Source organism: Aquila chrysaetos, chromosome 12, assembly GCF_900496995.4.
Source record: "Aquila chrysaetos chrysaetos chromosome 12, bAquChr1.4, whole genome shotgun sequence".
Taxonomy (NCBI): domain Eukaryota; kingdom Metazoa; phylum Chordata; class Aves; order Accipitriformes; family Accipitridae; genus Aquila; species Aquila chrysaetos.
Genome location: NC_044015.1, coordinates 25146728 through 25174565, shown reverse-complemented (window position 1 = coordinate 25174565; position 27838 = coordinate 25146728). Strand labels below are relative to the sequence as shown.

Genomic DNA, 27838 nt, shown 5'->3' with positions numbered 1-27838 from the left:
GTGAAGCACACGGCTCAGTGGCTCAGAGCTGCAATAGCCGTACCAAGCACAGCTGTGTAGCTCCCCAGTTAGGAAGATGTTTTCAGACGGATCATTGAAGAAAACCTAATGATGATCACAAGTGTAACAGGGGTAAAGCACCGCTCAGATCCAGGAGCTCCGGTTCAGCCAAAGGTCAGAAAATGGGAGTTAGTCCTATTTCTTTTGGCATGTCTTTAGCTCTCTGTTTTCTCAACAACATGAGGTACAGGGGGGACAGCTGTCAGTAGCTTCTCTACAGCGAACTAGTCGGGCCAAATTCTTCCCTGATGTAACTGCACCGCTTTCATTGAAATCGTACCAGTGATGAACGTGGCTCTTCTTTACTTAGGGACAATAGAAGAGCTCACGAGATTAAACATCCTTTCAGTGTTTTCCTTCTGATTAAAGCAGGTTTTAGTACATAAAAAATGCTGCAGGCTTAAGAAATGATAGCATATTCTTCACCTTGCTCTGAAGCTTTGCTTCTGCCCAGACTCAGCCGCCCAGACTCAGCCCATAGCATCCATGCAACTTAGTTTGAAAGTCTGTATTTCCAGTGCACTGCTATTGTTCAAATATCTGGTGCGGTTAAAGTTCGTATTTCAAAAACTCTAATCTGAGGGGAGAGGGGTTAAAATGTAAAACCAGGGAAAAGCAAGCTAGGGGAAAAGATAAACTTTGACAGAAACTTCAAGCAGCTAAGAAGTACTAGAGCTGTCAAATCATGCATTTTGGATTTGAGCTGAATCAAATCACAGCAGCGGTTTTTCAGTACTTGGTCTGAAAGCAATTTAGCTTTTCTGTGTTAGCAGATTATGCTGTTTTCAACAGCTTTTGGAGAGATGACTGATGAAAAGCATTTTCATTGTGTTTCCAAGTATAGGCGAAGCTCTTGCACTCAAACCTCTGCTTTCTTGCCCCAATCTCTCCTGAAGCTGAGAGGGGATGTGGTCTGTCAAGCTCTGAGCAGCACCATCCCCTCAGCCCCAGCTTCAGGGCTGCTCTTGGGACCCCAGACTTTTGGGTATGGGATGGCTTTGAGTTTTTTCATGGTACGTCCTCAAATTACTAAGGGATTGGAGAGGAGAAAAAAGAAGAAAAAAACCAAAACTCTGAGCAGGAATGAGTAGAAGGTGGGGGCTGTATCCTGGCAGATGCTATGTTGGTGCTGAGCAAGAACTTCAGGATTGGGCATCCTGAACGTGGATCCCATTCGGGAATCAGCCCACAGGTACATGAACAGGAGATAACTGTCATGTAAGCACTGATGGTGCAATGTGTCCCTATGTCCAACTGGGTTTGGAGGCTGGTCTGTGATAGTTTTAACTCAGGTGCAAAACCAGCACCGCTCTTAGTTCTTGTAGTGTAAGTACTGCAAGGTAGCACTTAGCAGCAGCAGTAACAATTCTGGGGTTTGTAAATTACGAAGTACAGAACAGGACAATCGACAGTAAAGGCAAATGTACTAAGTTTGCAGTGATGGCATTTCTTATGTGACCTGTCCCATGTTCCTCTGGAGTCAATCAAAACCAAAGAGGCAACATGAAATCAAAAGATGTCAAAAATTTGCAGTCATACAGATGGTTGAATCCTGTTTCTGTTGCCTATCAGTTTGGAAGAGACAATACTTGTAGTAAAATAAATAACCCCAAATTACTTCAGACTTCACCTGCCTGGATGGTCTTAATGAAAATAATGCAGGAATTCACAAATAAATTGCAGTCTTCTGCAGGCAGCAAATTTTTTCCAGTGGAGCAAAGGTATCTGGAGCCCTAATTGTGTGTTTAATATCAAACACGAATTTTTGGGCCTTCTTCCACCAGAAGCTCACCTACCAGAACTGCACTAAGCCTCCATCCCCAAACCCATCAGCTATAATTATCCATGGACTATGTTTTCTATTGCAGTACCAGTGACCTTGCCTGTAATTATTCTTCACAGGGGAAGCTTAGCTCAGTCCTCCAAGTACTGCAGCAACTCTGAACAAAAATAACCCAAAAGTCCACAACAGGAAACGTTAACAATGGCAGGATTACTGGCCACCATGTCACCGTAAAATAAACGAGCAACTGCGAGGGAGTTCAGGGAAAAGCAGCACCATGATTAGGTAACGGGAGGGACTGACTTATGAGAAAAGATTAAATGAGCTAAGCGATGACGAAAGGGTGAACAGAACAACTGCCTGCAAATGTCTGAAAGAAGAAACCATCCAGGACAGGGAGGGATTCTCTAAGCTGCTGCCAGGAGTTAAGAGTAATGGAAAGAAACCAATAAAAAGAAAATGAACGCAGCAGTCACCGTAATCATTTCTTTAGCTCAAAAAAGAAACCCAGTGCTTTTGTCCATATGGAAACCTTGCTCATTTGTCCCGTTTTATTCCTCAGCCATATCCCCCAAAGCACGGGGCTAGAGCTTAAAATACGTAACGGTGCAATACTGCTGAAATCTTTTAGGCTGGCGGCACCGAAGGACTGGGAGGCAGCTATGCCAACAACCTCCTCTAGCTCCTGCCAGATTCAGACCCTCATTTCTTGAGGTGCCTCTGAAAGCCTCGAGGCTTCAGCTGAGGAAAGCAGCTCTGCACAGTGAAGCACTTAAGTAAACACTTCAGTCAAATGATGAGCTGCGCTCCCACAGCTATAAATCACATCAGTGATTCCCAAATGAGGAACCTGAGTCTGCCCTCAGCAGTCCCTGAAGCAGATGTGTCAGAAAGTATGCGAAGTCAGAACTACCCACAGCTATCCGTGGCAGACCCCCGGTCCACATCCCAATCCAGTTAGTGGTTTTGCAGCAAAACAGCTGTGATGCCTCATGTTGTATTTGTTTCCATTAACTCCCCCCCAGTGGGCCTGTATATTTGTATTTCTTTGTTTACATATTTGTACGGTCCCTAAGGGGATACACACGCTATCCCTAAGGTTAGGGGTGAGTCATTAGAGGGCAAGTACCTCCCTCTGATGCAGAATTTGTCCCGTCTCTTCGTTCTGCCGGAGATGTAAATCTTTCTTGGAAACGTTGGACAAAAGTCCCTTCAAATCTGTGGTTTCTTTCAGCAGCAGCTTTCAGTCTGCGCCTTTTGAATTGCTGGGCCAGAAGTTTGTGTTTCCAATTGTCACTCTTTGAGACGCTTTTCTGTTGTTAATGCAATCCCCGGCGCTTTACAGCCTGGTGGCTTTATAGTCTTTCCACGGCCCTGCGCAGCGAGGTCGAGGTCTTTCCATCGCGACTTCTGCCGCCATCCTCCAGACACGGACCGAAGCCGCCCGCCAGCGCGGGGGGCGGCCGCTCCCGCCTCCCCGCCACCCCTAATTACTTCCCACGGCACCAACCGCACTCTGCGGACGAGAAGAAACCAGCCCCAAGCCCATTACCCCGCATACTATTCGGCCAGCCCGCACCTCGCGGCGCCGCCCGGGCGCCGCTGACGGCCGCTGTCAGCCGGGGATGCCGCGGGCCCTCCCGGAGGCCTCGGCTGCCGGTCACCGTTAGCGGCCTCCGGGGGAGCGGCGGCGGACGGAGCGCGGCCGGGCCTGCGGGGCGGCGCGCCCGGAGCGCCGCCGCCAGCGGGGGCTGCCCGGCCCGACCGGCGCCCCCCGGCCGCCGCCGCCGCCGCGTGCGTCAGACCGGAGACGTGGGCCCCGCGGCGGCGGGGGGGGGCGGAGCGGCGGCGGGCGGAGCGCGGCTGCGGCGGCATCGCCTCTCCCCGCCCCGCCCGGCCCGGCCCGGCCCGGCCCGGCCCTGCCCGCCGCGCTCAGCCCCGCACCGCGCCGCGGCATGATCGCGCTCCCGCCCGGCCGCCGCCGCCCGTGACCCCGCGCCCCCCCGCCCCCCGCCCGGACGCGCACCAGGTAGGCGCTGCCGCGCCCGGCCTGCCTCTCCCCGCGCCCCCCCGCTGCCGGGGCTGGGGGTCGGGGCACCGCCGCGGGGAGGGGGGCCGCGGGGGGAGGGGGGCCGCGCGGGGACGGAGCCGCCGCGGGGAGGGGAGACCCGGCCCGGCCCGGGCAGCGGCTGCGGGGGCGCCGCTCCGCCCGCCGGCGGCATCGGCGGTGCCGCCCCCGTCCCTGGGCAGCGCCGCGGGAGCCAAACTTTATCTGGGGTGGCCGCCGTCTCCTCCCCCGCGGAGGGGCGCCGGGAAGCGGTCGCGGCAGCCCCCCCCCCCCGACCCACCCCACCCCATCCCCTGCCGGGTGGGGCACCCCCCCCCCCCATACCGCTGCCCGCCCGCGTCGCTCGGGCGGCCCCGGGGTGCCCCGCGGGGCGGCGGCCCGGAGCCAAGCGGGGCTTCCCGGGAGCGGCGGGGGGCCGGGGGGGGGGGGGGGGGCGAAACGGTCGCCGTGGAGACGGGCAGCTCGAGGGAAGCCCTTGACGGTATTTTCCCTGAAAAAAACCAACCCAAACCCAAACCAACCCGCATTACGGGGAGGCTGCCAGCGGGACGGGGAGGCGACGGTTCAGCCGCGCTCCCACCGCGCCCGCCGGCGGGCGGAGGGGATGCGGGAGCGCCGTCCCTCCGCGGGGGCTGCGCAGCGTCTCCGTGCCCCAGAGGGTCCCGGCGGGTCCCTGCCGCCGGGTCCGGAGGGGAGCGCAGCCCCCGGCGGCACTGCAAGGCTCCGGCGTTCGTGGCTCTGTTTTCGAGAAGATTAAAAAAAAAAAAAAAAAAAAAAAAAAAAAAAAAAAAAACAAAACAAAAACCAAAAAACCTAAAAAAAACCATCCCGATTTTAAATCGGTTTAAAACCAGCTCTGCCTTGTCGCAGTGTGATGGGCGGTTTTGTTCATTATTCACGAAATGCAGTTTGTCCAGTTCACTGGAAAGAGTTGACCAAGCAAAATGAGAGGCTTGTGAAAGACTGCCGAATGTATCCTGCTAGAATTTCAGTAGGATGAAAACGTTTAAAAGCGAGGAATTTTATTGCACAGATAAGTATATGAGTTATGGCTTGCCTTTTTAGATTTTTTTACTTCTGGAATAAGTACTTTCTGTGAGGAAAGACTCAGTATCATGAGCAGCACTGTTTGAAGGCACACATGTGCGTGTTTGCTCCCACAGAGCACTGTGGGCTTGAATGATGCTGTAAAAAACCGGCCAGGCAGAAAGGTGCTTTGCAAGATAGTGGAGAAAAAGATGGCAATGTTGGAAATAAATAATAAATAAAACCCCCCTCCCCTCCCAATTCAACCAAGTACATGTATTTCCCCCCCCCGCCCCGGTATACTAGACCTGCTTTTACTTTTCTTTTTGGCATGATGAAAGCAGTCAGGAGGGTAGCACTTGCTCCCCTGGGCTCACTCTTCTCCTGGAAATGCCTGTTTGCCCCTGTGGTGCAGATCAGCATCAAGAGCTGGGCTTAGCACAGTTCCGAGTTGATCCCTAATTTTAACCTGGCCTGGGATTCCTGCTGTCTCGCAAGTGCCCGTGCCCAGGGGCTGCCAGCGAGGCACAGCAGCCTGGTGCTCAGCACCTGTGGTTTCTGAATCATTTCCGTTTCCAGTTGCATTCTGAGTTTGCTAAATGTGTGGCAGCCGTGATGCTGTTTTCTTCCAGTCTGCATAGTAATGGGCCCTGCTGGAGGTTTTACTGTAATATAACTTTCTGTGGGTTTTTTGTTATTATTTACTCTTGTAAGCAGTTTTAGAAAGAAACTTTCCGCTGGAAAGCCTAAAAATCTAGTTACTTTGTATGCCCAGTATTGGAAAGGGCCAGTGCTGGTTGTCAGTGAAGAAAAAATCAGAGACTGCTCAATTCTTCACACAAGTTCCTTGCCTCGGTGCTTGGTGCTATCTTGCAATCAGTTCCTGCACCAGTTTGAGTTGATTTCCTGAGGCAGCCGCATCCCGCTGTGGTATCTGCTTTTTGAGACCCACGATAAGGGGCTCTGACTGGGAGGGGGGCGGCATCCAGGCTGGGCAGTAGAGAGGGTTAAACAATATTCAGGTGGCCTTAGCGCCAGAGAGAGGACACAGTAAGACCCAAAATAATGAATTGGGTCAGAGAGTGCTGGGAGGAGCAGTTCCCCTAATTGTCCATTGACCTCAGTTGCAACTGGTAGAAGTGGCCCCTATTCACCACCAGAAAGGCACTTCCCAGCCCCGGCCTTTTTGAATGCTGAGGAAGTAAAAAAAATTTCGATTACCGTCCAAACAATTCACAATAACAGGAGCTAGCATTTAATTTTACAGGATTTTTTCCTCTTTGAGAAAATTTAGTGAAAAGATATTGTCCTCATTGTCACAGTGTTGTGAAGGGCAGGGGAGGGGCTATATATTAAAGAAAACTCTGAAAATGAAACAATTTACCTCAGGAAAAAAAAAAGAGAACCCCAAAATACTTCCCTTAAAGCTTGACTTAGTGAAGCAAAGAAGCCATTCTCCCAAAATGATTTGTCAGAAGAATATTAACAAGTGTTGGATTTCGCATGCTCAACATAATGGAAACTTTACTTTCTTCTTCATCCTTTAGCTGTTTGCCCAGGGGTTTTGTGTGACAAAACTCTGATGCAAATTCAAGCTATAGTGGCAATGACTTTTGTTGTGGTTTGTGTTTCTAAGATCTCTTTCCCACTAGGAAGACACTAGGTTTGATTCACCTTCTTGGGCATGTGTGAGTATGCCATTTGCTCCACTACCTTCATTCATAATACAGGGCAGGCATCGCTGTCTTCCCATCCCCAGGCAGGCAAAGTGTCTTAGAGCTGTCTTTAGTCCTGACAGACCCTGGATCAGCTTTCCTGCACTGTATTCATTTTACATTTTAATGCCTGACACAAGCAGCTCATCAGACACAGCATAAATTTTACAACTGTATCATCCAGAGAGTCATAGGCTTGGACCAGGATGATTTTTTTAGCTTTTTCTTCCAGTGTGGAGGTTGTGTCCACTCTGCCTCTCTCTCCCATGAGGGACTGATTTACAACCTAGTGTTTGATCAGCTCAGATTTTTAAAAGGTAGGATAGTGCCGTGTATGTGCTTTGCTCATTCTCCATTTGTTTGGAGGAATCCTGTGTTAAGATACAGTGCATGTACTTTGCTCATTCTCCATTTGTTTGGAGGAATCCTGTGTTAAGATACAGTGCATGTTTTTTCTTGGTTTTAAAGTAAAACAAAGGCCGCCCCTGAAGCGCAGAATGGCACCGTTCTCCATGGAAAGTTGCTAACGCTGCTGTCACGGCAAGCATACAAAGTTCCACTCAGTTTGAACCAGCATTATGTGAAAACATTTCGTCCTGTAGAGTAGCATTAAAGATCCATTTCTCTCTCTGTCAAAGTAAATTTTAACTTTTCCATTGACTTTCAGGTGAGCAGCATCCAGGCTCTTATACACTTCAAATCCTGGGCTAAACTATGATCTGCTGAAAATAGAGACGCTTGCTCACATCTCCATTCAGTGGCAATAGCACATAGTGATTTTGTCTTGATGGGAAACCAAAATTCAACAAGCCAGCAATAAGACTACTGAAGTGCTGAGAACATTTCCAATTTTATTTACTCATCACTGAAAGCAAGGTGGGAGCTTGGATTAATTGCTTGCTCTGGAGCATATGGGGAGGCAGAGTGTAGGTCAAGCCCTGCCCTGGGTGTGCAGCGGTGTAAGATCCTGATATACATGTGATTTACAGCAGAATGCAACAGCTCAGAAGTGCAGGTTGCTGTCAGAAAGCAGGTTTGGTGTTCTGAGTGAGCACCGTTAGAGATCGCATTTTCCAGTTGATGTGAATGCTTGATGAGCTGTCTCAGGGGTAGGTAGTTTTCATGCAAGCTTTTAGAGCAAGATGGGTGTTCACAGACAATATTGTCGAAAAAGCCCTTTGTTAAGCGTAATGTGATTAAAAAGAATATTTGCTCTTTGCCATCATTTACCCATGACAGCATAATTTCAAAGACCTGCACACCTGCTATATTGTGGTCAGAACCCCCCCAAGAAAATGCTTTGATCTCACAAAGTTTAGGCTTGATGGAAGCAGCCTTTCTTTCTGTTCTATGATGCAGCAACAGACTTTGTGGTGGAGCAAGGTTAGAGCTAATCCCTCTTCGGTGGGCCGTGGGTGGACACTGCACTGAAAAAGTCCAATAGAGAATTTAGGCAGATAGTTCTGGTTTGCCACATCTCTGAAGTTTATGATCTTTAAAAGTCATCTGATGTGAATAGCAATTCTGATGCTGTAGCTGTTTGTGTTTATCTTCGAGTATGTGTAGATCACATCCATTTTATGTGCTTGAATTTATCTATGTTAGTCTTTCTTATTCTTTCAGGATTATCAATGAGACTATGAGCTTTATTTTTATTGTTGAGGGTTTTTGTCACAAAGGATGGTTTGGGGGTAAGAAAATTCATCAGCTGTGTTTCAGGCTGAGAATACCTGTGTGTTTATCCAGGTGTTTTGGGATCCGTGTTTTATGAGACTATCGCAAAGTTTAGAAAGCTCTCTTGTGTAGCATGCAGGAGGGAGCAGAAAAGATCCTTTATACGAAAAAGTCTCACAAATTGTGAAAACGGGCATTTCTTTAATGTTTTTGGCTCAATCCCTGCATAAAAAGTTTTTTACTAACTTTTCAGATGGTTGAGCTGCTTAAGACTCAGAATGGACCCTTTGTGCTTCCTCTCCCAATTAGGAATTAATTTTTAATTATATCAGCTGAACATTTTTTATTACGAGCACTTGTATTAGCCTGAGGCCCCTGACTATTCCTTTGACAATGAATGGCACTGGTTTGTGTAATATTGTCTGCCCTCTGACACTCTATGGCATTGTTTCTGTCTTCATTATCTGAGTATGTCAAACAAGTGTTTGTGGAAAACCTGGTGTAACTTTGATTAAAACTTGATGTGAGTTTACTTTTCTCAATCATTTAGACATATTTCAGGAGTACTAAAATACCACTTACTGGATAGTTTCTTGCTCAGTGCTTTGGTTTGCTGTTAAAGGTTTTCACTCGCATTAAGAACATTTTGCAGTGCTGGAAAGAGGGCCAGCAGCTTGAGTGATAGCCCTGATAAACTAAGAATGTTACTCCCAGAGCTGAAAAATGGTAAGTGTTGCCTTTGAAGTAGTCTTTGACATGGAAATGCATAGAGTGTACTTTTCTTTAGATTTGAACTAATAGCTCAGCAAAGCCAAATCTCCACACAGGCCTATGTGCTTGGTACAGAAAGAACTCCTATTGATTTCACTGAGACTTTATCTGGCAGAATCTAGTCCTGAACATTTTTTTGTCTTCAGTCCAAACAAGTCGAAGTCAAAGAGCTGCTGACAATAGGAAGCCTTTTTGGTGTGTAATATATGAAAGATTACTATGACTCAATTGAAACAAACAACAAGGTTATTGTCTGGGATCCATTGCCAAAGCGGCACTTACCGTATGTGTAGGTGGAAATTGCAGCATATATTTTGATATGCAGTTTATTAAAGTTACTTCCTCTTCACGTCCTTTATGTCTGCTCTTTACGTCCTTTCTATCTGAGTTCTGGATTCAGGCCTTTGAGCTTCCACTGCCGCAGCAGATGGTACCAACAGCAGAGCAGGGGGATTCACTGCCACCTCTGAATGCGCCACGCTCCCTCCTGGGTGTTAGGTAGAGGGGCAGCTGAAACCAAAATGTACGCTGGATGCTTGCAGTGTGGGCCTCAGTAACTCGGAAAAGAATGGAAAAGGTCTAGGTGTTCAGCAAGCTTCTGGAAGTTATAGCCTTTTCAGTTTTCTCAATCAACTAAATCCATGGTGATTTGTTGGAGTCTTGCCGACAGTTGCGGACCTGCAGAGTCTGGGCTCTGGGGAAGCTGGGTTGTGGCAGTTGGCATAACGGAGGGCAGTTTTCCAGTAGCTGGGTTGTGACTGTGCTGGAGTTCAGGTGGCATAGCCCAGCCTTCTCCAATCAGTGCACCTGGAAATGAAGGCCCGTCTCTACACTGAAGGGCTGTCACACACGTGACAGCCCGGTCGTGACCACCCTGCTTTCATCCACATCGGTGCAGACGTAGCCCCTGTGAAAACTGCATGGGTTGCACATGTTTTGTAGGACCACCGAGTTGTGGGTGCTGGAATAATGTCCTCTGTGGGCTGATTGTATTTTGTCTGCTCCCCAGATTGCAAACTAATACCAACTGTGACACATAATTTTGGTAATGTGTAGCATGAAATCAAATTAACTCCAGTGGCTTTGCAGGGAAGTTTTGACATGCTATCAGTTTAGACTCAACCATTGCAGAGAACTGCAAAAAGCAGTATGTTATGATTTTGTAGTACTATTCATTCATATTTCCCAGCAAAAGTAGTAAAGAAAGTAGATACCTTTCTGTTTTGCAGCTGGAGAAGTGGCGGCATGGCACGTCGATGTGGCGTGCGCGAAGCAGGAGCACAGGGAGCTCACGGCCGGGTCCCAGGGGGGACTCCTGACTCATGCTCTGTTGTTCCTCTAGGCCGCATTTCCTCGCCAGCCTCAGCCCCAAGAAGATGAATTTGTTTGAAAATACAGTAAACACATGGACTTTTAAAAATAACTGTTTGGATGCAAATGGTTTGTTTTTAATGGCTTTCCAGTTCCTTAACGTGGGATTTATGTTTAAGCAACAGCATCATTTGTTTGTATTTCTTAGTGGCATTTCTTCCTATGAAAATCTCCCCTACAGTCAAGGGAACAAAAAGTAACCTGTCATGTTTGAAAAAGTTGCAACATGTGATACTTTTTTGCTATACTCCCAAATAGCCAGCATTCAAAGTAGTTTTTCCAAGCTAAAATTTTTGACAGGTGGTTTTTGGTTTTGGTTTTTTAAAATTAAATTTTACATTACAGGAAACACCAATGGCTGTAAAGCCTAGCAGGGAAACTGGTCTCCTGAAATGCCTCAAATACAGGGAGAATTTAGTAGCAGAGGTATTATCATGTGTTACGCAGGAACTGACCAAGCACGTACAGTTACCAAAATGCTGGACATTTTGGTCAGTGCCAACATGTAGCAAGATAATTACCAAAACCGAATGTCAGGGTAGTTCAGACATTATTCAACTGCGTGTACGATGTGTGTGAGAATACACAGATAAGGATGGAACATCAACCTCTTGGGAATTAGGAGTTGCTAATTCCAGCCCTTATCATCTTATTTCCCCTTTAGTCTAATCTCAGTTTTCCAGACTTGGTGCCTTGTCCCTGTGTCCACTTTTAGTCCTTTCCAGGTTAGGTGATGAAGTGAAGCAGGTTCGTTATCTGTCATCTGTGATGCCAGCACAGGCAGTGCCAGGAGCCGTGAGGGGCTCCTGGACATGCGCCGAAGATGAAGTGTTCAGCTGCTGAGATCAAAGGACACATGCAAAACCACAGTTTTCAAAGGTTTGTAAATTAGCCAGCTGTGGGCAGCTGTTCACACTCCAGTAAAAACTGCGTCCCCGATACACAGGCCAAATTTTGGGGTATGGTGGGTCTGGAAAGTTTAAAATAAAAAGACTGCAAATTTTGTAGTGTGCATAGTCCAATGTCATTCCCCTAACCTTGTTTCTAGAAATGTTTTGAACAATTGCTGCCCAGATCTTAATTTAAATTTAGTTTTAAATTAGACAGGTTTTTCCTTAGGGGACTCAATCCCACCCAAAAATACAAATTTGGCAAAGTTATAATCAACGGAAAATATGACTGATGATGCTAGTACCAAGCCATTTTTGTGCCAGGCTGGGCCTGTTAGCCCCAGTTAGAGGAGACTATGGCCCTAAGCCCTGGGGCTCTGCATAGACCAGTGATTTTGTTTAAACTGGGTATTTGAGAATATATCACCGTGAACCTGACTGCAAAACTCCCTTATCCCTGCTTATTTAACTTTCTCAGTGTGCAGTTCCCGATCAGGCAAAATAAGAATGCAAAATTCTGCTTTTCAGTGCAGCCTCAGGCCCTGTGCTGAGAAGCACTTTAGCTTGACTTCAGCTCCTGGCCCAAGGTGGTTGAGGCCAGACAGCATGGAGCCACCTGAAAAGCAGCTTTATGGTATTTATGCAGAGTAACAAATGTTTACAACCAAGGACAGTGGGCTGTGGTGTTCAGGGTGTGCAGTGCCATGTCCTGTGTAAAGCAAAACCCACCGGAGTGCAGCCCCTGCACACGTGGCCCGTGGCACTCGGGCTCTGCTGAGTCCCTGCCACTGGGTCGCAAGCACTCTGTGTGTTAAATATGTGCTGTGCTCTGTTCCTTTAGTGAAGATGAATATGCAATAAATCATGTATGGGAACCAACCCAGAGACCTACTAGCAGCACTATTCCCAAAAGGTATTTCATAATTTATCCTAACACATGCAGTATGTTTAAAACAGTGAGGAGGGTGGGTTTTGCCTAGGCCAGCATTTTTTTCCTTTCAGGAGATCTCTGATGTGAAAGACCAAGCAGTCCCAGTCTGGATTGTCTCCTGAGGACATCTCAGCCTTGACCCCTCCCGGCATACTCAGCCGGGCTGTGGTTGTGGCCCTGCGGCCACCAGCCCAAGGCCTCTCACACTGAAGGGAAAGCTCCTTCCCTCTGGGGGGGTCAGGGCCATGTCCACAGCATCTGGGACTTGCTTGGACTGTGTGCCACTCTCAGGAGGTGGTGGTGCTGATCCTACGTCTGAGGAGGGTTGATGTGATGTCAGGGAAATGTGGTTAAATGTCATCTGGCTAATCATTTAAACATTTCTAGTCAGCTTAAGAAATCTCACCAACTTCTTATGCTTCCCAGTTGTAAATGTCACTATTTCTGCAATGTTGTCTCTCTCCTCCTGCTACATTCCTCCTTTTTCCTTCTGGTGTGTTATTTATACCCTGCCCCTGCCAAACCTGTAAATTCTGGATGTTAATTGCCTGTCCAGCACCCCAGGGCCCCAATTCTGGTGTGTGGCTGTTCTTCCCCTAAAACAAGCAATGGATGACAGTGATTGCTTCAATGCATGGCGACATGATTGAGTAACTGCTACTGGAAGAAGGAAATAGCAGAGGGCTTGACTTCTGGTGCATAACACCTGTAGTGTGGCAAAAAGAGCTCTGGCAAGTCCTGGTCTCCCGCCTACAGCACACGAAGCAGCAGTGACGCCGCTTCTCTGTCGTGTGAGGGTCAGCAAGGCGTGGGGAGAGGCCTTTGGGCTTTGCCAGGCAAGGAGGCCATAGCTGGGGCACAGGCTGGCTGGTGTCAATGGGTAATATCGAGCATTGCCTGTGGAAGGGCGCAGAGCAGTCGGCAGCGTTCCCGACAGCACGGCACAGACGGGCCTGACGGTTGTCTTGCCATGGTGGGGGGCAGCGGTGGGAGCTGTTGGGGGTCTGCTTCCGTGGGGAGCGCTAGCTAGCGGACCTGTCGCAGGTGAGATAAAGGCAGGGCCTCCCAGTTACTTGTTTCTGTTTCACTCGGTGTGCTTTTTTAATCCCAGTGTCCCTACAAACTGTTCCTTGAGAGCTGAGGTGGGGCAGCGTGGGAGCGGCGCAGCAGTTTTCACCGGTAACAGAGCGCTCTCCAGCAGTGTACCCTCCAATTCTGCTGATGGCTGGTGTCAATCCATGCAGTTGCACTCCATAAAATGAATGAAGTTACTCTGTGAGAATCTGCTTAAAAATAGCAGCCATCACCTAGCAATAGCTGGAGCGTGGGGCCTGGCAGCTGCTAGAAGCCAAAAGCGGTTTCTTTCAGGATTGTACCAGAGGGGCACTTCTCTGAGTATTAATATGTTTTTTCTTTGTACAGCATCTCTCAAGATGCAAGAGGAGTACGGCTTGATGAGGGGGTGCATCGCGTCTCAGGCAGGTCAAGTGTATAAACTTTCGTGGCCCCAAGCGTTTGCCCATCTGGCGTGGTGGGCCCTGTCTCCGACTGGGGTCCCCCGCGCGCTGCTGCAAGGCAGGTCGCAGAAGTTCGGTGGACACAAAGCCGCGGGGAGCAGCTCACAGCGCCTGCTTGCGAAGCGTTAAGCCGGGGCCAGGGCTTGTCCCCGGGGCTCTGCTGGCCACGCTGTGACAGCTAGCACCGCTGAAGAGCCCCGGCAGTGAGCAGTGCCAGCCTGGGCACGCTGTGCCATGGCTGGGGAGGGCTGCTCCGTTGGGTTGCTGTCGCTGGTGGAGGTAGGATAGCTACAGCTACAGCTGGAAACTGTGCTCGTCAGCATCTCTGCGCCCGTTCGCACAGAGGCCCTGCTGACACAGCGCTGGTGGCAGAGGTTCGGCCACTGCCCGGCAGCCTCGGCCCCGGGGGCACCAGTGCTGCAAAGGCAGTCCCTGCCCAGAAAACCCCCAGGCTGCCCACCCGAGTGTCCTCTGAGCCACCGGTGGAAGTGAATTAGTTAATTTCCTTTATATTCTGCAATGCACGTCACGCGGATTGCCCAATTTGTAAAACATACTCGTTTTTCTCTTTAGCTGCACTGGCAAGACCTGTCGTTACTTCTGTACTGTCCCCACTGCTTTCCTTTATTCCCTCTGATGAAGGCCAATTGCTGAGAAGCTGGTTTGCTCCACGGTGTGGCCATTTCACAATCATCCTTTGATTAAATCTCTTGATTTATTAAGTCTAATTTGTTTCCAATACTTTTCTCTCTGACTTGGATCTATTTATTCTCCTTAGCTCTTTTAGGTCACATTAAGTTGTTTCTTGCTCCTAATCGCCCATGCAGTAGCTGATTCCTGTAGTTAGTTTTTCTGCTGGAGTAAATATCACACCTTCCTTGTACCTGGATTCCAGTATTTCATCTTATTATCATGTATTCATTTTCACTCATCAAGTTTTCTATATTTCCTAGAAATTTCAAATAATAATAAAAAACCCTACTAGTTTGTCTCCTCTCAGCGTTTTTTTTTTTTTTTTGTTGTTTGTTTGTTTGGTTTTTATTTGATCTGGCAAACCCGCAGCTCTTTTATTCAGCACTGCTTAACAGCCAGTACAACTGTTTTTTAATCCAAGTTCCTTTTTTATTTCCTTCTGGTAGCTGAATACCAGATGATTTATCTCGTGGATGATTTTCTTTTCTCTAGAGACTGAGGATTATTAGAAATGCAAGAGAAAAAAGAGAACGAGTTCTGATTTTAATTGAAAAAATTATCCAATATTTAGAATTCAATATTTCCTAAAGTAGGTTAGAATAGTATTTAACATGTCAGACTGCACATTTCAGCTACGATGTATTGAGCCATTAAACAGTATTTTGAATGTGAGTGAACTGAAATTAGTAATGCTGTCTTAGTTTTCACCAGCTGAAATGTTGAACTCCTTTTCTTCTATCTCCTTGTTATAAGAAGAGATAAGAATCTACAGTAGATAGTGTGCTGTCACAGAGTTTACTGTGATTTGGGCTGCAATGTGTCTTTTTAGCATCCCTGTTTTGATTTGTTTAAACTAATGATTGACTAATCACTTTATTTTATACAGACCTGGTTTGCGTGTGGTTATAAATGAGTCTGGCAGTGGTGCGGCTTTGGGTGTAGCAGTGGGGAAGAGCCAGGCTCTGGCCATGGCCAGGAGGGCGTTTTCAGGATTGCTCTGAGCCACATGGACCTGCTGTGGCTTTTGTGAGGCCTCAGAGCCACCGGTAATAGATGTCCTTTCAGTCACTGGACAGGCCAGAATGGATAAGAAGCTAGAGGGAACAGGGAGAAAAATAAAAAAGCAATTTTGTGTCATTCTGTTCTGCATGCAGATACCAGCAGCGCTGGTAAGCCCAGGTTTCTCTGCACTTCTTTCTAGCATTTTCTTTTTATCGCTAGTGCAGCAAGGGGAGAAGCAATAGGGTTACTCCAGAGCGTATTGGAAAACAGTTATCCCACTTTTTCATGTCCAATCTCCATTTAAAGCTTCTCGTGAACATCTTTTTTCCCCGAAGTTAAAGAATATTGTCTGTCATTAGATGTCGTTGGTTTATTTACCATTATTATGTGCAGTACTATTGCTATCATTCAGTAACATTTGTTTTCTTCTTTTAACAATAAAGGAAAACATAAGTGGCAGACAGATTCTGATGTCTGGTGTTGGACTGCAAACCTTCCACCCTCAGAGATGGGTTTTCTAGCATGGCTCAGAGAGGCTTTCTGTATGCAGGTCTCCCTCTGCTTGGCCCATTAACCAGGGTAACAGTATGTGCACTCTACTAACGAGGAGTCACACTATGCAAACAGCAGCCTCTAAAGGGAAAAAGGGATCAGAGCAGCACTTATTTGTGGTGCCAGAAACTATCTGCCTTCATCTAAATTCCCCACACATCACTTAGAAGAAATAAAGCAAATATGTAATACAACAAAGACCCCTAAAAATACAGAGTGAAGCCTATCAAATGCAACAGCCAAATTAATTTTTGGTCTAGAAAGCTGTCCCTGCACAGCAATTTGCAAGATAGTTTCCAGTTCCATCTGCTGTCAGGCGCTGCCCCTGTTTCAGTACTGCCGACTTTCATAACGCCATGGCTCAGATCCACAGAGTCGCTTAGATGTCTAACCAGCAAGGATTGGGTCTCCGCATGTTTTGGTGCATGTGAGCACTTGTGTTTTCTCAAGAGTCCCCACTGTAGGAAACATGATTCTGCCTTACCTGACACTCAAAGTGTCTATACTTTTGGAAAAACCTTACAAATAGGACCTCTAGGGGCTGTGGCATCAGAATATGAAAAAGCACTCATAAGCCGTTATTAAAGGGGCGGGGGGAGGGGGGAAATGTCATTATTTTAAGGCAATCTGTTGATACGTATTCTTGGGTGTACCGATGGCATTCCAGTCAGCTAACTGGCCTCAAAACCTGAGCCGACAGCAGTATATGTGTTACAAAGCTTTTAGCAGGACTGTTGCATGGCAACTGATTAGCCAACATTTGTGTTAGTGTATTCCTTTAAGAATTTTCTATGTTTTTCAATGCTTGGTAGAAAAAATATTTTTTAAAGCTTACCAGCAGCTATTGCCAGTCACTTACATTTTATGTGGAAATAAAAGACAGGAGGGTAATTCCTTACCAATGGCAGTGAAATTCATGTGGGTATAGAAGAGAGATCAGTGTGTGATGTTCTTCAGCTCAGGCACCGCTGGGAGCTGCCAGCGGAGGGTTTCCTCTCCCTGTGTTGAGCTGAAGGAGAGCTGGGCATGTACTTAAAGCTGCGTGGGGCACCTCTAATTATTGAGATCCATTTTTTCCACCAGTATTTCTAAAAGAAAAGTGAAAGGCAACAAAGGTTTGTCCCAGCAGCTACCCTAGCTGTTCTCTGCTGTAGACGTCTATCTTCCCTGGTATGTCTGCTGAGCATTTGCCAGACAGGCACACAAAAATCAGAATTGTGGCTCCTGGCTGCATGCAGTTTGATAATGAATGCTGCATTCCTTCGCCACCACTGCAGCAGTTCAGGCCTGTTGGTGTGGATGCTGCCGAGCCTCTGACCTGGCTGTGTCAAGTCAGGCTTGCATTGCCATCATTTCCACTGATGGTCTATTAATTTGCAAGTGCTGCAGAGGACAGCCCACCTTTCTCTTGGGGATCGCCAGCCATGCGAGAGGTGTGTGCGATTTCATCTGGCATTGTAGGGTGCATCCTGGGGACAGCTTTTAGAAGGACAAGAGGCTGAGAGAGAGATTCTCCTGCCTGGCCAAGTAGTGCTTAAAGCAACACAGAAGGGTTGCAAGAGGAGAGGGGAGCAGGGGACAAGGGTAAAGAAGTTTTTGTACTACTCGCTCAGAAAGCTGCAAAGCCCCAGCCTAGCCACTAACCCAAGTTCATTTACAGACATCACCTTGTGCCTTTGGGGACTGCGGTGCCTCCTGAGGATCAGCTGGGCAAGAAGAGGCACAGCAGTCCCTGAGAAGGTGTCAAAGTGAGCATCTTTCCACACGAGTATGGCCAGTGTAGTGGGAGTCAGTTATAAATTCTTGGGATGGCTGTATGCTTGTGATGAATTGCAGCCGTTAGGGCCTGAATCCTTCGCTGCTGGAATGCCGGCTCTGAATGAACTGAATCCCTTAAGTCCCCGGGCAGCGTGTCAGCAAGTGTGTGCTTATCGCTAAGCCTGCACACAGCTGGATGGCACCAAACCCACGCTAATGGGTCCCAGTCTGCAGCTGAATCAGGATTATAGACTCTTCCAATATTACTGTGATATGAAGTGATTGTAGTGAGCATTTATGATGTTAGTTTAAGGACAAATTTTGTCAATTGCCCTTGGGAATATTTTTGCTACATTCCCATGCGAATTTATCTTTCCATCGTAACTTACTGTGGAGTTTCAGTACTGGTTTGATCTCGGGGATTCGGTTACACAATATGCTGTAGGCTTTAAAATCAGTTGCTTTGCCTGTACATGCTCATGTGTTAGCTGATTTTTCAGAAGGGGTGATGATGTAAGCCTAGACATCTGAGGTGAAGATAAAGCCCTTGATCTGCCTGTAGTTTTGGTTAGCTAAAGCACTTTAGCAACTTGCACTCAAAACATACTAGATTTGAAACTGCAGTGAGTATGCATACAAATATTCTAAAGCATCCCTGAAACCACTATGAATAAAATGGAAGTGAATGAAACATGATAGCTGAAAGGGCCTGTGAAATTTGAGTGCAGGACAAGCGTTTTAGCCAGACCTTTGAGATCAAGGCAAATGTGTATAAAGCTGAATGTCTCCATCTACAGAACGGGCTGATTTGGGGGGATTCAGAAGGCCTCATTGACCCATCAGATACAGCTGGAGTCAATGCAGAGAGGGGTTTGCCTGCCTGCATGGATGGGACCCTGGTCCTGCTCTCCCTTCCTCACAGGAGCTGCAGGGGGGCAGCGTGAGCATCCCTCTTCTGAGATGGGCTGTCAGGGGGACTGCTTGGGCGGTAGCTGGGAACTTTTATGCCACATCCTGGGAGTTTCATTTCCAGAGCAGGTTTTTCAAACCTCACAGAAGTACTTGCTTGTATAGACTGAGGGGTATGGACTACAGGAGGCTGAGCGCTGGCCTTGCTCTTTTGCAGGACGATGATTCCCGTGACCGAGTTTCGCCAGTTCTCGGAGCAGCAGCCGGCATTCAGGGTGCTGAAACCCTGGTGGGATGTGTTCACGGACTATCTCTCCGTTGCCATGCTGATGATCGGTGTGTTTGGGTGCACGTTACAGGTAAATCAAATGGGACCGAAGTGAGGCAGGTGCTCTCGGGTGCTGAAGGAACACCACAAACGAGGAAGGTCCTCAGAAGGATGGTGTCACGTCTTGTTTTATCTCTTGGGTTCACTGTGAACAAAGCAAAAATTTGCTGGTCCCAGGATTAAAGCTGTTTAGGTAGCAACATCAAATGACACAGAGCAGACTTCCAGCAGCTGTAAATCAGCAGAGTTGCGCTAGAGTCAGTGGAGCAGTGCCAGCTAAGATAAGAGCTGTTGCTTTGGCTTGTGCCTGGATGCCTGTTTTCACCACAATTTGGCATAACAAAACAGATGATCAACTGAAGTTCTTATTTGTTACCATTTTTCTGTTTAAAAGTTTGAAAAATGTAATTTTGTAATTTCTGTTTTTCTTTATTTGGCAAATGTTAAAATTCTTTCTGTCATTATGCTTCAAAGAGATTTAAAATGAATGTGCTTATTTTATTAACACCACCCACAACTAATATTATGCCTCTTCCATACCAAAGCATCTCTGAGGACGCTTACATGTGAACAATTGATATTACTGTCAATCACTGTTACTTACATTCTGCTAAAGAGCCAAAAGCTGAAAAGAAATGGAAAGTACTGTTTGGGATGGACTCCACGAAAATAGGAAGTTATAGTACTAGCTCAAACATGGATCTCGCATTTCTTGGCATGACTTAGAAATGGAGCTAAAGGGACACATTGACAGAGCTCTTATTTCAGGGGAATTTGCTCACTTACATGGCCCAAGATTTTCACATACTGCGTCCCAAATTTCACATGATATCAACTGTAGTTTTGCCTGTGTTCTCCATTTTCAGGTATTTTCAGATGAAAAGAGATGATGACCATGTTTAAAAATCTCTTTATAGAGGGCTGAATTTTGCATTAGTAGCTAAGTGTTTGCTTAAGCACACAAAATAGAACATCTGTTATTTTTAAGTTTACCTGCTTCATTGGATGAAGCACACTGGAAAATAATGTGTGGAAACACTGCAAATAATAGGCGATTTTTTTTTTCCAACTTATTACCAGAGGCATGAATCCAGGGTGTAAGTAAGGGTGTATATCAGAATAGCATTTACAGACAAAGATTAACTGCAGGAGTTTTTGACGTGTCAACAGTTATGGCACAGATATTGTTCAAAACATATGTGGTCTCATCTCAGCATCTCCCTGCACCAGGGTGGATCATCAAGGAGGATCTGATTTTGGTAGCTCTTGTCTACGTACCCTATATTTAGTGCTTTCAACAACCATGATGTCAAAGAATACATCTCCACTACACACACATTCTTAGTTTGGGCTAATCCCAGTTAGTCATTCAGGGCAAATAACAGAGCTCCTTGGTTTATCACATGGATTAGCATTTTCAATTCAGACCTATAGGGAGCCTTGCACTGAAATCAAACTGATAGCCCAAGTTGAACCAAAGGTGATTGGTCCCTAAGGGCGCTCTGACCTCAGTTTGTCAACTTGGATGGCCAGCCCAAATTAAGAAAGTTGCTTTTTTTTGCATTATAGACAGACTCGAGGACAGAAGGACAGACCTACCTTTTTCCCCCAGGAGGTATAAGAACTCTATGTAAATCTATGAGAAACTGAATAAAAATGGTGTCCATGCGCACACGCACACAAATGCTGTCAGTTCTCTATTATCCCTATCTATCTTTATTAAGACTGAAGATTAATAATGTCCCAGCATAGATATGCCCACATTAGCTCTTTGTCAGCCATTTTCGGTGTGATAAGACATCACAGTGTGAGCATACAGCCACATGAATGCAGTTATGCTGCTTTCAAGCCTAAGCTTTCTCTGAACATTGTGTAGCCAGGGTGAATACACCTGGCAAGAGCTGTCTCTCTCTGGGGAGAGCAATGCAGGAGATCCCTGGTCTTTTCTGGAAGCACTACCCACACTTTTCCTTTTTCTGGATTATCTCAATGCCCTCTTATTCAAATTATGGAAAGCTAACCATAGATGAAAAGGGGTGACCTAGTTCTTGGCATAAAGAACAAGTATCTTGTTTGGAATAATATTAATAATAGCACAGTCTGTGGGGCCACGTGCCAGGCTGTGGGGAGGAATGCCTGGCGGCTGGAGGAACTCCAGGGACAGCTACCCATTGGTACTGCCACCATTGTTTGTACATCAGTTTAAAAGATATCTTTTTGTGCGTTTCAGGTCATGCAAGACAAGATAATATGCCTTCCGAAGCGCGTACAGCCTTGCCAGAACCAATCTAATAGTTCAAATGTGTTTAACACAATCCCAGATACAACCCCCCTTCCTCCACCCAAGCCATCCACCCCTCCAGCTACAGTTGAAATGAAAGGACTGAAGACTGATTTGGACCTTCAGCAGTACAGCTTTATAAATCAGGTGTGCTATGAACGTGCTCTGCACTGGTATGCCAAGTATTTCCCTTATCTTGTCCTTATACACACACTGGTCTTCATGCTGTGTAGTAATTTTTGGTTCAAATTCCCTGGATCGAGCTCCAAAATTGAACACTTCATTTCAATACTTGGGAAATGTTTCGATTCTCCCTGGACAACAAGAGCCTTATCCGAAGTGTCAGGGGAAGACTCTGAAGAGAAAGATAACAGGAAGAACAATGTAAACAAGTCTAATACTATCCAGCCAAGCACTGAAGGCACTTTGGTCAAGACACAGTCTTTAAAATCAATCCCTGAGAAGTTAGTTGTGGATAAGGGAACACCTGGGGCATTAGATAAGAAAGAAGGTGAACAGGCCAAAGCACTGTTTGAAAAGGTGAAGAAATTTAGACTGCATGTTGAGGAGGGTGATATACTCTATGTCATGTACGTTCGCCAGACTGTCCTTAAGGTAATTAAATTCCTTATTATTATTGCTTACAATACAGCACTTGTCTCAGAAGTTAATTTTACAGTAGTCTGTAACGTTGATATTGAAGACATGACAGGATATAAGAATTTTTGCTGTAATCACACGATGGCACATCTGTTCTCTAAACTTTCTTACTGCTACCTGTGCTTTGTAAGCATCTATGGCCTCACATGCCTTTATACCCTATACTGGTTGTTCTACCGTTCACTGAAAGAATATTCTTTTGAATATGTTCGGCAAGAGACAGGAATTGATGATATCCCAGATGTCAAGAATGACTTTGCTTTTATGCTTCATATGATCGATCAGTATGATCCTCTCTATTCCAAGCGGTTTGCTGTCTTCCTGTCTGAAGTCAGTGAAAATAAGCTGAAACAGCTGAACCTAAACAATGAGTGGACTGCAGATAAACTGCGACAGAGGCTACAGACGAACTCCCATAGCCATTTGGAGCTACAGCTTTTCATGCTCTCTGGACTACCAGACACAGTTTTTGAAATTACTGAGCTGCAGTCATTAAAACTTGAAATAATTAATAACGTAATGATACCAGCAACCATTGCACAGTTGGACAATCTCCAGGAGCTCTCGTTGCACCAGTGCTCTGTGAAGATCCACAGTGCCGCCTTGGCATTTCTGAAGGAGAACCTCAAGATCTTGAGCGTCAAGTTTGATGACATCAGAGAACTTCCACACTGGATGTATGGCCTCAGAAATTTGGAAGAGCTCTATTTAATTGGCTCCCTAAGTCACGATATTTCCAAAAACATTACACTGGAGTCTTTTCGGGAACTTAAAAGCCTTAAAGTTCTTTACATAAAAAGTAATTTGTCCAAAATCCCACAATCTGCAGTCGACGTTTCTAGTCACCTGCAAAAATTGTGCATCCATAATGATGGCACTAAGTTAGTGATGCTCAACAACCTGAAGAAGATGGTCAACCTGACACAGCTGGAATTGGTTCATTGTGATTTAGAGCGTATACCGCATGCAGTCTTCAGCCTTCTTAGTCTTCAGGAATTGGATCTAAAGGAAAACAACCTCAAATCCATTGAAGAAATAGTAAGTTTTCAACATCTGCGAAAACTGACAATCCTAAAGCTGTGGTACAACAGTATAACGTACATCCCAGAGCATATAAAGAAACTCACTAGTCTCGAGCGGCTTTCCTTCAGCCATAACAAAATAGAGGTTCTTCCATCCCACCTATTCCTATGCAACAAAATCAGATATTTGGATTTGTCTTACAATGACATTCGCTTTATCCCACCTGAAATAGGAGTTCTGCAGAGTTTACAGTACTTTTCCATTACTTGCAACAAAGTGGAGAGCGTGCCAGATGAACTATACTTTTGCAAAAAACTTAAGACTCTAAAAATTGGGAAAAATAACTTGTCAGTCCTCTCACCTAAAATTGGTAATTTGGTATTCCTCTCCTACTTGGATATTAAAGGCAATCACTTTGAAATCCTCCCACCTGAGCTCGGTGAATGTAGAGCTCTGAAGCGGACTGGTTTCACTGTAGAGGACACCTTGTTTGAAACGTTGCCTTCTGATGTCAGGGAACAAATGAAAGCTGAATAACTAACTTACTCTCGCTCAGTTTTACAGAAATAACGCTTTTACCAAATACACTGTAGAAAGTGCATACTCCGAATATGCATTTAGTTTGTCATTATTTTTTTTCTTTTTCAAACAAATCCTTTCTGTACAAACAAATTTGGAGTAAGGAGTACATATATTTTTAAATAAAATTTTCTCGTATTTTTTCACTGTTTTAAGATATTTTTTAAGTTTGTTTTGCCCTGAGAACAAGGGTGTCTGTAACTTAATTTTTACTGGTGAAAGTGAATGGTTTTATCTGCTGATTTTTTTTTTCCCTTTGCCTAATCCCAACAGGGAAACTGTGTTTAAGATGTATGCTTTGGGTTGCATAATTTGTAATAGATGATTATATTGTCTTCCTGGTTTATCGTTAATCCCTTAGGACATGGTCTTCAATGGGTGGTGCTGCAGGTGTTGAATGCCTTGTTTCCTCTTTTTTTCAGTGGCAGGAGAAGGTGTTCAACATCTAACAAGATCAAATCTGGGTTGACCATCCTTTTTTGTTTATGACATGGTTTTCTCAGATGGTCAAAGCAAGTACAAAACGTTCTCTATGTATTTTAATGGGTCGGAGGGAGCATGCAGAACTCCCTCAGGGCCTTTTGGCAAGTTCAGTCTAGCTGTCGATTCACACACTGCGCAGAGTAGGAGGCACTGACTGCGATTTCCTCGGTGGTGCGGGAAGAGTAAGGTCAGTTCACAGAGGAGTCAGGACCAAAGCGACTCACATTGAAGATTTTCCAAACAGTGCAAAGGGATGCGGCTGCCCATTTCCTGCTAACTTGAACGGAGGGGGTGCAATGAACTCACTGCGTTGGAAACATCAACCCAGCGAGATGAAACACTCTCTAGAAAAATCCCCATCATCCACTAAACACCCCATCCTGCAAGGGAGAAAGTGCCCTCTGCCCCCCTCAGTTCACTTCCCCATTGCGACGCTTGGCACCTTGCAGGAATGGGATCCAGAAAAAGTGCAATTGTGTTTAGTTTGTAAAGCTTCTGACAAGGAAATAGCATCTAATACGCTCCTTAATTGAGCTTGGGTATCATATAACCAAGCTCAGCACAGGAACATTTGCAGATTTGCAAAAATGAGATTAAATGACTACATTAACTTCTCAAAAGTGTCAACCTACCAGAGGATGGTGATGAAGGCTATGTTTTCATCTCCCAGCTAGTAATTAAATCAGAATTCATACAGTTGGAAGTCTGCTTTTTAAAATAATGTAATAATCCGTAGTGATTATGCATGAGGTTGGGAACTTTATCCTCTGAAGCCATGTTCAGTTGTTTATTTAATCCAGCCATTTGCTTTCTTTTAGGCAAGTTTGGCAGGTATATGATAACTCACGTGCGGCTCACAAGCTAATTTAAGCTAATAAAAAATAACTATATGATACTAAAATATTTTGCTGGGAGGACATCTCTTCATCCTATCCAACAACACATATTTGAGTCAGATGCAGGCACTGGATAAATGCTTCGCAAGAATAGCTAGAAATAAGTACTTTCTCTAGGAGGCAAAACTGTTCTTAAATTGCAGAGGTTGAGTTGCTAATTGTTTAAAGTTATGTAAAATAATTGTTTGATGATTGTCAGGTTGGTTGCTCTTAAATGTTTTCTAACTGCCTGTTGAGTGTCTTGAGCTACAGTTAATCTGAGTTCTTGAGCTTGGTACAAAAGCATACTGTTGTTTTAAGAGTCTGACTTATAAAGGTGGGGAAGCGAACTAAAATGAGAATTTCCTCATTAATCCAGGGTGTGCTATGCAATCTGGTACGTGGGCTTGCCACAGTACCCAGTCAGACTTATTTTTTGCGCTTGGCTATGTTCTGGAGAAGATCCATGTGATTAATCAAAAATGGGTCAGGCATGAAGGAATCAAAGCAAGCTTTTTTGAAGGGGTTTGATTTAGTTCTGTTAAAGACCTCTAACTGATGTAGCTATTGCAAGAGCTACTCTTAACCCGTGTATGGAATGCACTTATTGGAACAGCTTGGCAGTATATATATTCTAAATGTATTTCACTTTGATGTAATGTGAGGGAGAGAAATGTTCATTGCTCATATTAGCCTAATTATGTAAACCAAAGTGCTGTTGTCCCTGATGAATGTAAACTGTTTAAAATGTCCAAGTAATCAGTGGAGCTGTATAGTTCTCTTACTTAGATTTGAAATATGGGATTACATTTAAAGTTTTTTTAAAAAAATCTTTATATTCCTAGATGTAGCATTTTAAATCCCTAATTTATTTTGTGTCTAATGTTGTTTCATGTGTAGGTTGTGGTCTATTTTCTGAATGGAAGTTGTGCACACCTCATAACTGAAGGTTGGAGACTTGTTGTATGCCATTTTTGTAAATACATCACTTAGGGGATGCTGGGGTTTTGTTTGTTACTGATTATACTTATACCAGTGCAACCCCTCATGTGGACACAGTTAGATGAGTATGAAGTGCCTTGTGCTGGCATATCTTTATTCACTTTGATAGGAATAAACTATACCGGTTTAAGCACTTTTGCACTAATAACTGTATCTTCTCCAAGGGTTTGGTCTGCTGAGACGGCTTAGTCAATCTAAGAGCTCACTGCCACCAAAAAGGGGCAGTTTGCTCCTCCTCACATGCTCCCTGTTCCTGCCAACATGTTCCAGCTGTTTCTCTTGTACCTTTACTGGTCTGGTGCTGGTCTGATCCCTTCACAGGACAAATCAACTTTTTAAGCCAGCAGAAAACTAAGCCAGTGGAAAAAAGGGACTAATTTTCTGGTGGATCAGCTCTCCAAAGGATCAGATGGACACTAGGGTGGGAGTAGCAAGGGGACAGGACTCTGCAGCCAGGGTCTGGGCAAGGACAGGGTGGGACAAGTCACTTTGGAGGTGCTGAGCTGCTAGGTCAGTTCATCATCTTGCCGAGCCACGTGCTTGGAGAGCTGTGCTGTTTTATCTGTAGCAGGGTTAGGCAGCATGGCTTTTGTGGGTGGACAACCCTCAGGCTCGCAGTGAACGCTAAAATATCACATTACTCTTACTTGCTTAAACTTAATGAAACAAACTCAGGTAGCTGCACTGTTGACTTTTCTAAACTTCTTACTGTCTGGTCTGTGGGGTGTATTTTCCAAAACCATATTACAGTATTTTAGAAATGCCTCAGCTAAGAGAAGATTGTTTCCTAATTCTGTATGAGATCCAGGAAAATATGTAAAAGTGCCATATTTACTCAGTGATTCATGTACTGCTCATATGTATATTCACATGCAATGCATACTAGACTTTTCTGTGACCTATAGTATTTGACTTAGAATGGATGGACATTTTGTGGATAATACTTTAGGCATGGTTTGTATATATATACAAAGAGTTTATATAACTACTTACATTAATCAGGTGCCTAACAAGTATGACAATTCCAGAATATAAGCAAGGCATTTTGCATTACTGCTCAAAAATAATACAAATCTTCCTTGGTAACGGAAGCAGAGATGACAAAGAGTGCATAAAAAATAAGAAGACAGCCTTAATAGTACATGAAGCCTGAAAAGCAAATCTACTTTGTGGTCAAAATCTGGAGATGCGCATCTCCCCCTTTGTCAAAATTAGGAGGGATGTTTGTGCTGACCTCTTGCATCTAGCCAGCTAACAACTTTTGCAAATTCTGATTGGAAAGCACCTGCTCCAAGTCTCATACCACGTTTCTGGCACTTCCAATAATTCGTGTGCTTAAGTGATGACGAGCCCTGTAAGAATGCCAAGGAAAAACTTTGAAATTTGACCAAATGGACAAACTTCTTAATTCTGTAGCAAGAATCTTAATATGATAATAGACCTGCGTAGTGTTCCGTTGCAATATAGTACACCCAGAAAAAAATGGAAATAAAATCCTCTTTTGTAATAATGAACATTGTCAGACTGCAATGTGATTATTTGTTTGGGAAACATTTTGTTTCTGGGTTACCTAAAGATCAAACATAACCATCTTTTGGATTTGATCCCTTGGGAGCGAAGTCAGGAAAATATGCTCGAAAAAACATCATTAGACTTGACAGGATTTATAGCCGCATGGTCTCGCTTCCTGTGCACCTCCTTCCATCCCCTCGCTCTGGCAGCCAGCTCAATGGCCAGCAAAGAAGCCACGCCGCAGAAGCAGCTCCCCCGCTCCGGTCCCCGTGCTCTGCCAGGGCTGGTGGGGGATGCCGGGGGCCCTGCCAGCCCACGCTCCCGCACCGGCCCCCGCACAGCCAGCGGCCAGGGGCGCGAGGGCTCCCGGCTCCC

General features: G+C 45.5%; 1 protein-coding gene across 3 annotated transcripts; it reads left to right on the top strand.

The window, feature by feature from the left end:
• Positions 1-82: 82 nt before the first annotated feature.
• Positions 83-27465, top strand: LRRC8C (leucine rich repeat containing 8 VRAC subunit C). 3 transcript variants are annotated; one of them, XM_030033120.1, is made up of 4 exons: positions 3746-3809; positions 3851-3872; positions 18938-19079; positions 21279-27465. In XM_030033120.1, exons 3-4 carry the CDS (start codon positions 18942-18944, stop codon positions 23547-23549), a joined length of 2409 nt encoding a protein of 802 aa, XP_029888980.1. In that variant the 5' UTR covers positions 3746-3809; positions 3851-3872; positions 18938-18941; the 3' UTR covers positions 23550-27465. The 3 variants fall into 3 exon arrangements, with proteins under 3 accessions (XP_029888982.1, XP_029888980.1, XP_029888981.1); XM_030033122.1 differs by lacking the exons at positions 3746-3809; positions 3851-3872 and adding an exon at positions 83-174; XM_030033121.1 differs by lacking the exon at positions 3746-3809 and having other exon boundaries at positions 3835-3872.
• The last annotated feature ends 373 nt before the right edge of the window (positions 27466-27838 follow it).

Excerpts from the sequence above, each read along its gene's own strand:
- LRRC8C (XM_030033122.1), top strand. The coding sequence starts at position 18,942 with ATGATTCCCGTGACCGAGTTTCGCCAGTTCTCGGAGCAGCAGCCGGCA. Across the intron at positions 19,080-21,278 it reads TGTTTGGGTGCACGTTACAG|GTCATGCAAGACAAGATAAT; the intron begins GTAAATCAAATG and ends TGTGCGTTTCAG.